We start from the raw sequence: 11,087 nt of genomic DNA, 5'->3' as shown, positions 1-11,087 counted from the left end.
GTAGTTGTAATACACTTTTCCACCATTTGTGGCAGTAATTACAATATAAAACAGGGGTAGTTGTAATACACTTTTCCACCACTTGCGGCAGTATTGACAATATAAAACAGGGGTAGTTGCAATACACTTTTCCACCACTTGTGGCAGTATTGACAATATAAAACAGGGGTAGTTGTAATACACTTTTCCACCACCTGTGGCAGTAATGACAATATAAAACAGGGGTAGTTGTAATAGAGTTTTCCACCACTTGTGGCAGTATTGACAATACAAAACAGGGGTAGTTGTAATACACTTTTCCACCACTTGTGGCAGTATTGGCAATATAAAACAGGGGTGGCTGTAATACACTTTTCCACCATTTGTGGCAGTGTTGACAATATCAAACAAGTCCAGGGGAAATGGCATAGAGACGTTTATTAAATGCAAAAAATTTCTATTTTGAAATGTATTTATTTTTTTGTTCACGAAAAAGGAGGTCTTTTGGGTTGGTGCACTAATTGTAAGTGTATCTTGTGTTTTTTATGTTGATTTAATAAATTTAAAAAAAATACAAAAGTACTAAAAAAAATTAAAAAATTAAAGCTGCAAGCAGCGATGAACGGGACCGACTTTGGCTGCTGCCCCCGCGACCCAAGCCCGGATAAGCGTTAAGAAAATTTTGTTTTGAAGGGTTTTTGCCAACTTCCTGTTGATTTTTGCTGAAGGATGTCAATTATTAAAATGTAGGTCTAAGTGAGACCTACATAGAGGTTTTTGTTTCATGTCTCTCCGACATTCCTACCGGAAGTTACAAGCAGTTTTTTCTGTTTTCTTCCTAAGAGCAGCTTTGTCTGTGTTTTATTCCTAGGGGGCGCTAGAGCGCAATTTTGAGTTTAGGGGTTTGATTTTTTATCCGATCGCAATTTTCGCCAGTCCCGATGTGTGTGTCCAGTTTGGTGAGTTTTGAAGTATTTTAAGGGGGTCAAATTACAGCTCATAGAGGCAAAAAATAATAATAATAATAATAATAAAAAATTCCGGTGGTTGGTGACCCCTGATGTAATGGATATAAATGTCTGATGCTGGATGAAATAAAAAAATAAAAACAATATAAAAATAAATATGATTAATAACGATTGTAATGGGTAAAACCAATTAAAACAACAAATAGAGATCAAAATGTAAAATATATATATATATATATATATATATATATATATATATATATATATATATATATATATATGTATATATATATATACATATATATATATATATATATATGTATATATATATATACATATATATATATATATATATATATGTATATATATATATACATATATATATATATATATATATACATATATATATATATATACATATATATATATATATATATATATATATATATATATATATATATATATATATATATATATATATATATATATATATATATATATATATATATATATACAGGGTATTGTGTGCAGAATTTTGAGGATTTTTATTTTTTTGTTCATGAAAAAGGAGGATTTTTGGGTTGGTGTACTAATTGTAAGTGTATCTTGTGTTTTTTATGTTGATTGAATAAAAATAAAAAAAAATTAAAAAAATTAAAGCTGCAAGCAGCGATGAACGGGACCGACTTTGGCTGCTGCCCCTGCGACCCAAACCCGGATATGCGTTTAGGAAAATTTAGTTTTGAAGGGGTTTTTGCCAACTGCCTGTTGATTTTTGCTGAAGGATGTCAATTATTAAAATGTAGGTCTAAGTGAGACCTACATAGATGTTTTTTGTTTCATTTCTCTCCGACATTCCTACCGGAAGTTACAAGCAGTTTTGTCTGTGTTTTCTTCCTAAGAGCAGCTTTGTCTGTGTTTTATTCCTAGGGGGCGCTAGAGCGCAATTTTGAGATTTGATGTTTGATTTTTTTATTAGATCGCAATTTTCGCCAGTACGGATGTGTGTGTCCAGTTTGGTGAGTTTTGAAGCATTTTAAGGGGGTCAAATTACAGCTCATACAGGCAAAAAAAAAATAATAATAAAAAAAAATTCCGGTGGTTGGTGACCCCTGATGTAATGGATATAAATGTCTGATGCTGGATGAAATAAAAAAATAAAAACAATATGAAAATAAATATGATTAAAAACGATTGTAATGGGTAAAACCAATTAAAACAACAAATAAAGATTAAACTTAAAAAAAAAAAAATATATATATATATATATTATTACAGGGTATTGTGTGCAGAATTTTGAGGATTTTTATTTTTTTTGTTTATGAAAAAGGAGGATTTTTGGGCTGGTGCACTAATTTGTTTTTGCTGAAGGATGTCATTTATTAAAATGTAGGTCTAAGTGAGACCTACACAGAGATTTTTGTTTCATGTCTCTCCGACATTCCTACCGGAAGTTACAAGCAGTTTTGTCTGTGTTTTCTTCCTAAGAGCAGCTTTGTCTGTGTTTTATTCCTAGGGGGCGCTCGAGCGCAATTTTGAGTTTTGGGGTGTATTTTTTTATTAGATCGCAATTTTCGCCAGTACGGATGTGTGTGTCCAGTTTGGTGAGTTTTGAAGCATTTTAAGGGGGTCAAATTACAGCTAATAAAGCCAAAAAAAAATAGAAAATTATAATAATAAAAAATTCCGGTGGTTGGTGACCCCTGATGTAATGAATACAAATGTCTGATGCTGGATGAAATAAAAAAATAAAAACAATATAAAAATAAATATGATTAAAAACGATTGTAATGGGTAAAACCAATTAAAACAACAAATAAAGATCAAAATAAAAAAAATTAAAAAATAAATATATATATATATATATATATATATTATTACAGGGTATTGTGTGCAGAATTTTGAGGATTTTTATTTTTTTTTGTTCATGAAAAAGGAGGATTTTTGGGTTGGTGCACTAATTGTAAGTGTATCTTGTGTTTTTTATGTTGATTTAATAAAAATTAAAAAAAAATTAAAAAATACTAAAATCAAAAAAAATTTAAGCTGCAAGCAGCGATGCACACTGAAAACCTTGTTTTGAATGGGTTTTTGCCAACTTCCTGTTGCTTTTTGCTGAAGGATGTCAGTTATTAAAATGTAGGTCTAAGTGAGACCTACATAAAGTTTTTTGTTTCATGTCTCTCCGACATTCCTACCGGAAGTTACAAGCAATTTTGTCTGTGTTTTCTTCCTAAAAACAGCTTTGTCTCTGTTTTATTCCTAGGGGGCGCTCGAGCGCAATTTTGAGTTTTGATGTTTGATTTTTTATTAGATCGTAATTTTCGCCAGTACGGATGTGTGTGTCCAGTTTGGTGAGTTTTGAAGCATTTTAAGGGGGTCAAATTACAGCTCATAGAGGCAAAGTAATAATAATAATAATAATAATAAAAAATTCCGGTGGTTGGTGACTCCTGATGTAATGGATATAAATGTCTGATGCTGGATGAAATTAAAAAATAAAAACAATATAAAAATAAATATGATTAAAAACGATTTTAATGGGTAAAACCAATTAAAACAACAAATAGAGATCAAAATTTAAAAAAAATAAATATATATTATTATAGGGGATTGTGTGCAGAATTTTGAGGATTTTTGTTTTTTTTGTTCATGAAAAAGGAGGATTTTTGGGTTGGTGCACTAATTGTAAGTGTATCTTGTGTTTTTTATGTTGATTTAATAAAAATTAAAAAAAATTAAAAAATAGTAAAAAAATAAAGAAATTAAAAGCTGCAAGCAGCGATGAACGGGACCGACTTTGGCTGCTGCCCCCGTGACCCAAGCACAGATAAGCATTAAGAAAATTTTGTTTTGAAGGGGTTTTTGCCAACTTCCTGTAGATTTTTGCTGAAGGATGTCAATTATTAAAATGTAGGTCTAAATGAGACCTACAAACAGCTTTGTCTGTGTTTTGTTCCTAGGTGGCGCTAGAGCGCAATTTTGAGTTTTGATGTTTGATTTTTTTATTAGATCGCAATTTTCGCCAGTACGGATGTGTGTGTCCAGTTTGGTGAGTTTTGACGCATTTTAAGGGGGTCAAATTACAGCTCATAGAGGCAAAAATAATAATAATAATAATAATAATAAAAAAATTCCGGTGGTTGGTGACTCCTGATGTAATGGATATAAATGTCTGATGCGGGATGAAATAAAAAAAGAAAAACAATATAAAAATAAATATGATTAAAAATGATTTTAATGGGTAAAACCAATTAAAACAACAAATAGAGATCAAAATTAAAAAAAATATATATATATATATTATTAGAGGGTATTGTGTGCAGAATTTTGAGGACAAAAATGGATTTAGTCCATTTTGGGATACGGCTGCAGCATAACAAAATGCGGGACAAGCGAAGAGTTGTTCAATTCTTGAATGTACTCACATTATCGAAGTAGATGATCATGGTGCGATTGCTCATGTCTGTCGGCTCGTGGTTGGTCTGGCGGCTGGCGGAGAAGGCCACCCGGCCGCTGCCCGAGCGCACAGACATGCCCAGGGCGTTGCCGGCGGGCTCCGACGAGGGCGTGGAGTCGCAGACCACCAGGCACTTCCCCTCCAGGATGATGGGCTCCGTGTCGTTCTGTCCCTCGGACCCCCGCGGCCCCCACAGCAGCGCGGCCAGAAGCACGGTCAGGTGGAAGGTAAGCATGGGGGAATCAGACGTGGAGGCCCGAGACCATGGTCGCCAGGTGAAGTATCTTCAGGAGGACGCTGGTCCTATCACGTTGACTCGCTGGGTAGAAAAAAGCTGGGGAAGGGAAGAGTTGGAGAGGATGAGCGGCGGCGACGACGCATGGATTGGACAAGAGGACCAGACGGGTGTCGGACCCGGGTGATGGCGGGGGGGCGGGGGGGTGTAGAACGAGGAACAACGCCACTGGGTGACCATCTGTCTTTTACACGTACGCCCGCCTCTTCGCCGAGCGCCGCTCAACATGCACTTCCTGCACATTTTTGGACTCCAACCAGTTGAATCCTTCCAGAACAGAACATGTCTTCTAAAAATACAGTCGTGGCTGTCTTGCGTTTCCAATCATTTCCACAACTCTTATTTTTTTTTTGTGATGGAATGATTAGAGCACGTACTAGTTGGTCGCAAAAAAAAAAACATTCATGAAGTTTGCTTCTTTTATGAATTTATTATGAGTCTACTAAAAATGGGTCAAAAGTATAGGTTAATATTTGCTCACATGTCCCTTGGCAAGTTTCACTGCAATTAGGCGCTTTAATCCCAGGAACAGCAGACCTACCGTCAAACATGGTGGTGGTAGTATTATGCTCTGGGCCTGTTTTGCTGCCGATGGAACTGGTACTTTACAGAGAGTACCTTATTTCCTTGAATTGCCGCCGGGTATATAGTAAGCGCCTGCCTAGAATTACTGGGGGGTCAAACTCGTAGCGCATGTTTAGCATTACCGCCGGCTCAGGATTAACTCGTTTCGCAAAATTTTATTTTTATTAGCGCATGTCTCGAATTGCCACCGGGTCAAACTCGTTTCGCGAACTAATTAGCATATGTCTAGGATTTACACCGGGTCAAACTCGTCACGTCACCAGTGACACTTCACCTGTCATCATTTTCAAAATGGAGGAAGCCAATTTCAATAATTTCAAATCGCATAAAGGGAAGAAGATTAAGAGCTATTCAGTAGGATTTAAGGTCCAAGCTATTGAATATGCTAAAAAGAACAGTAAGCAGCTATGGTTTTTTTAATATACCGTAGCTGCGTGTGTCAAATATGAGTCATTAAATGACTCCCGCCTCCTGGTGGTAGAGGGCGCTAGTGATCCTTCTTGCGACTACTCGGCTGCAGAAGAAGTGACAACAAGCAGCAAGAGTGAGCAGCGTGTGTTTATTTTTTTCCTCTCGCTTGCACTTTTAACATGGAGGATTACATATCTAAAATAAAACAGTTTTCTAAACTGGACTTTCAATCGAAGCAGGAGGTAATAAAGGAAGATCTCCATCGAGACGGAGAGACTTTTAAAACTGAAGAAAGATAAGGAAGACTTCTATAAACTAGTTATCGATGCTTTTGATCAGAAGGAGCTGTGCATGGACTCTTGTTTTGTTAGCGCAGGCAGGATTAAGCTGCGCTTTTATTGTGAAGACAGGAACTGTGCAGTCGGTCTTTATAGAGTTTGTTAAAATAAAAAGTTCCTCGCCCTCCTCTCGGTCATTTTTTAGACACTTTGCAAGAAATACATTGGCGGCAAACTCCGTAGCTTGCTCGCTTTCTGAGACTCTTATTTTGTTAGCGCAGGCAGGATGAAGCGACGCTTTTTATTGTGAAGACAGGAACTGTGCAGTCGGTCTTATTTAGTCTGTTGAAATAAAGTGTTTCTCGCCCTCCTCTCTGTCATTTTTTAGACACTTTACAAGAAATATATTGTCGGCAAACTCCGTGGCTCGCTGGCTTTCTGAGACTCTTATTTTGTTAGCGCAGGCAGGATGAAGCAGGCCTTTTATTGTGAAGACAGGAACTGTGCAGTCGGTCTTTATAGAGTTTGTAAAAATAAAAAGTGTTCCTCGCCCTCCTCTCGGTCATTTTTTAGACACTTTACAAAAAAAAACATTGGCGGCAAACTCCGTGGCTCGTTCGCTTTCCGAGACTCTTATTTTGTTAGCACAGGCGGGATGAAGAGGCGCTTTTATTTTGAAGACGGGAACTGTGCAGTTGGTCTTTATCGAGTCTGTTAAAATTAAAAGTGTATCTCGCCCTCCTCTCCGTCATTTTTTAAACACTTTACAAGAAATACATCGGCGGCAAACTCCATAGCTCACTAGCTTTCTGAGACTCTTATTTTGTTAGTACAGGCGGGATGAAGCGGCGCTTTTATTGTGAAGACAGGAACTGTGCAGTCGGTCTTTATAGTCTATTAAAATAATAAGTGTTTCTCGACCTCCTCTCTGTCATTTTTTTAGACACTTTACAAGAAATACATTGGCGGCAAACTCCGTAGCTCGCTAGCTTTCTGAGACTCTTATTTTGTTAGAGGAGGCAAAAAGAAGCAGGGCTTTTATTGTGAAACAGGAACTGTGCAGTCGGTCTTATTTAGTCTATTGAAATAAAAAGTGTATCTCGCCGTCCTATCAGTCATTTCTTAGACAATTTACAAGAAATACATTGTCGGCAAACTCCGTGGCTCGCTCGCTTTCTAAGACTCTTATTTTGTTAACGCGGACAGGATGTAATGGCGCTATTATTGTGAAGACAGTAACTGTGCAGTCGGTTTTTAGAGTTTTGAAATAAAAAGTTTCTCGTCCTCCTCACGGTCATTTTTTTAGACACTTTACAAGAAATACATTGGCGGCAAACTTCGTAGCTCGCTCGCTTTTTTGAGACTCTTATTGTGTTAGCGCGGGCATGGTGAAGTGGCGCTTTTATTGTGAAGACAGGAACTGTGCAGTCGGTCTTTAGAGTTTTGAAATAAAAGTTCTTCGCCCTCCTCTGTCATTTTTTTATACACTTTACAAGAAATACATTGGCGGCAAACTCCGTGGCTCGCTAGCTTTCCGAGACTCTTATTTTGTTAGCGCAGGCAGGATGAAGCGGCGCTTTTATTGTGAAGACAGGAACTGTGCAGTCGGTCTTTAGAGTTTTGAAATAAAAAGTTCCTCGCCCTCCTCTCGGTCATTTTTTTAGACACTTTACAAGATATACATTGTCGGCAAACTCTGTAGCTCGCTAGCATTCTGAGACTCTTATTTTGTTGGCGCAGGCAGGATGAAGCAGCGCTTTTATTGTGAAGACAGGAACTGTGCAGTCGGTCTTATTTAGTCTATTAAAATAAAAAGTTATTCGCCCTCCTCTCGGTCATTTTTTAGACACTTTACAAGAAATACATCGTCGGCAAACGCCGTGGCTCGCTCGCTTTCTAAGACTCTTATTTTGTTAGCGCAGGCAGGATGAAGCAGCGCTTTTTATTGTGAAGACAGGAACTGTGCAGTCGGTCTTTAGAGTTTTGAAATAAAAAGTTCCTCGCCCTCCTCTCTGTCATTTTTTAGACACTTTACAAGAAATACATTGTCGGCAAACTCCGTAGCTCACTAGCTTTCTGAGACTCTTATTTTGTTAGCGCAGGCAGGATGAAGCAGTGCTTTTATTGTGAAGACAAGAACTGTGCAGTCGATCTTATTTAGTCTATTAAAATAAAAAGTGTATCTCGCCGTCCTATCAGTCATTTTTTAGACACTTTACAAGGAATACATTGTCGGCAAACTCCGTGGCTCGCCGGCTTTCTGAGACTCTTATTTTATTAGCGCAGGCAGGATGAAGCGGCGCTTTTATTGTGAAGACAGGAAGTGTGCAGTCGGTCTTAAGAGTTTTGAAATAAAAATTTCCTCGCCCTCCTCTCGTTCATTTTTTTGGACACTTTACAAGAAATACATTGGCGGCAAACTCCGTAGCTCGCTTGCTTTCAAAGGCTCTTATTTTGTTAGCGCGGGCAGGATGTAGTGGCGATTTTATTGTGAAGACTGTAAGTGTGCAGTCGGTCTTTAGAGTTTTGAAATAAAAAGTTCCTCGCCCTCCTCTCGGTCATTTTTTAGACACTTTACAAGAAATACATTGGCGGCAAACTCCGTAGCTCACTGGCTTTTGAAGACTCTTATTTTGTTAGCGCGGGCAGGATGTAGTGGTGCTTTTATTGTGAAGACAGGAAGTGTGCAGTCGGTGTTTAGAGTTTTGGAATAAAAAGTTCCTCGCCCTCCTCTCGGTCATTTTTATACACTTTACAAGAAATACATCGTCGTCAAACTCCGTCGCTCGCTGGCTTTCTGAGACTCTTATTTTGTTAGCGCAGACAGGATGAAGCAACACTTTTATTGTGAAGACAGGAACTGTGCAGTCGGTCTTATTTAGTCTATTGAAATAAAAAGTGTATCTCGCACTCCTCTCGGTCATTTTTTTGACACTTTACAAGAAATACATTGGCGGCAAACTCCGTAGCTTGCTGGCTTTCTGAGACTCTTATTTTGTTAGTGCAGGCAGGAAGAAGCAGGGCTTTTATTGTGAAGATAGGAACTGTGCAGTGGGTCTTTATAGAGTCTGTTAAAATAAAAAGTTTCTCGCCCTCCTCTCGGTCATTTTTTAGACACTTTGCAAGAAATACATTGGCGGCAAACTCCGTGGCTTGCGCGCTTTCTAAGACTCTTATTTTGTTAACACAGACAGGATGTAATGGCGCTTTTATTGTGAAGACAGTAACTGTGCAGTCGGTTTTTAGAGTTTTGAAATAAAAAGTTTCTCGCCCTCCTATCGGTCATTTTTATACACTTTACAAAAAATATTTCGGCGGAAAACTCTGTAGCTCGCTCGCTTTCTGAGACTCTTAATTTGTTAGCACAGGCAGGATTAAGCCGAGCTTTTATTGTGAAGACAGGAACTGTGCAGTCGGTCTTATTTAGTCTATTGAAATAAAAAGTGTTTCTCGCCCTCCTCTCGGTCATTTTTTAGACACTTTGCAAGAAATACATCGGCAGCAAACTCCGTAGCTCGCTTTCTGAGACTCTTATTTTGTTAGCGCAGACAGGATGAAACAGGGCTTTTATTGTGAAGACAGGAACTGTGCAGAGTTTTGACATGTGTTCAAGTGTTTCTCGCCCCTCCTCTCGGTCATTTTTTGTCGTAATAATGATCTGTCAGCAGCCAATGTCAATTAAGTGATGTCATAGTGAAGATCGATGATTGCTAATTTTGTGTTTTGTTATTTTCTAATGGCTGACAGGCGATAATGACACAGCCCTGGTATAAAATGGGAAAAGATGGAGAACTCACCTGTGTCACTCCACAGTCGCAGCTCTGCACTTCCATCCTCGCTCACATGATTCCACGCAGGAGTCACTCACATCGGATGATGATGATGATGATGATGATGATGTGATGATCTCGCCCGCTTTCGCTTTCTGGCGCTGCCACCCCCACTTTTCCTCCGCCTCTCACGTTCTCTCCGGTTCTACGTCCGCCCACCATGGCAGTGGAGTTCAAAACAAAGCTTGTGTGCTGTGAAGGAATAAAGCTGTGGATTAGAGGTGGAGGAAAAAAAATCTACTCCCAAGTGGGGCTGGACTGGTAAAAACACGGCCAGATAACGTAAAAATAAAGACAACTTATTTTGTGAATTTATCATGGAAATAATATTTTTGTTTCATCTGACATCACATGGACAAAGATACCACTTTCTGGAGGAAAGTTCTGTGGTCAGATGAAACAAAAAATGGAGCCGTTTAGCCACAATACCCAGCAATGTTTGGAGGAGAAAAAGTCATGAACACCACACCTACTGTCAAGCATGGTGGTGGTAGTATTATGCTCTGGGCCTGTTTTGCTACCAATGGAACTGGTGCTTTACAGAGAGTCAATTGGACAATGAAAAAGGAGGATGTGGAGGGGGGCGTGGCCTGCCGCGGAACGTGGCATGCAAGGACCGGCCTTGAAGGCAGCGACAGGTGAGTGGATGGCCCAGGTGGGCATTGTTATCTAATCACCTGTCGCCTTTATTAGCAGCAGCCGGAACGAGACACGGGGTTGGAGTTGGAGTGGGAGCCAGAGAAAGGGAGAGAGACGCAGAAAAATACATTTTGCTGGAAAGCAAAAACCTGGCACTATTTAATGAAAATGAAACAATGTTGTACCCTGAAAGCCGGGCTCTCGTGGCAGTTTGTGGTGGTCCGAGGAACCCACTATAAAGGGCAACCTCCAAATTCTTCAGGAAAAGCTAAAATTTCCAGCACAGGAGGTTGGGTCTCGGCCACAGTTGGGTGTTCCAACAGGACAATGACCCCCAAACACACGTCAAAAGTGGTAAAGGAATGGCTAAATCAGGCTAGAATGAAGGCTTTAGAATGGCCTGCAAGGACCAGCCTCGAAAACAGTGACAGGTGAGTGGATGGCCCAGGTGGGCCTTGTTATCTAATCATCTGTCGCCTTCATTAGCAGCAGCCGGACGATACACAGGGTTGGAGTTGGAGTGGGAGCCAGAGAGAGAGAGACAGTAGCAGAAAAAGACATTTTGCTGGAAAGCAAAAACCTGGCACTATTTAATGAAAATGAAACAGTGTTGTACCCTGAAAGCCGGGCTCTCGTGGCAGT

The 11,087-nt window shown here is 39.1% G+C and overlaps 1 protein-coding gene across 1 annotated transcript in view; it reads right to left on the bottom strand.

The window, feature by feature from the left end:
- The window catches only part of cbln12 (cerebellin 12), a 28,651-nt gene extending 18,722 nt beyond the window's left edge, over window positions 1–9,929 (bottom strand). Inside the window, exons 1-2 of the mRNA XM_061890496.1 lie at window positions 9,774–9,929; window positions 4,376–4,741 (exon numbers count right to left, since the gene is read on the bottom strand). Of these exons, the coding sequence (XP_061746480.1) occupies window positions 4,376–4,642 (267 nt within the window). The 5' untranslated portion in view covers window positions 4,643–4,741; window positions 9,774–9,929. The remainder of the gene's footprint in view (window positions 1–4,375; window positions 4,742–9,773) is intronic.
- Between the last annotated feature and the right edge of the window lie 1,158 nt (window positions 9,930–11,087).

The sequence above is a fragment of the Nerophis ophidion genome, linkage group LG28 (genome assembly GCF_033978795.1).
Source record: "Nerophis ophidion isolate RoL-2023_Sa linkage group LG28, RoL_Noph_v1.0, whole genome shotgun sequence".
NCBI lineage: Eukaryota > Metazoa > Chordata > Actinopteri > Syngnathiformes > Syngnathidae > Nerophis > Nerophis ophidion.
Note: the sequence above shows the minus strand (reverse complement) of the source record. Positions and strands in the feature narration are given on the sequence as shown.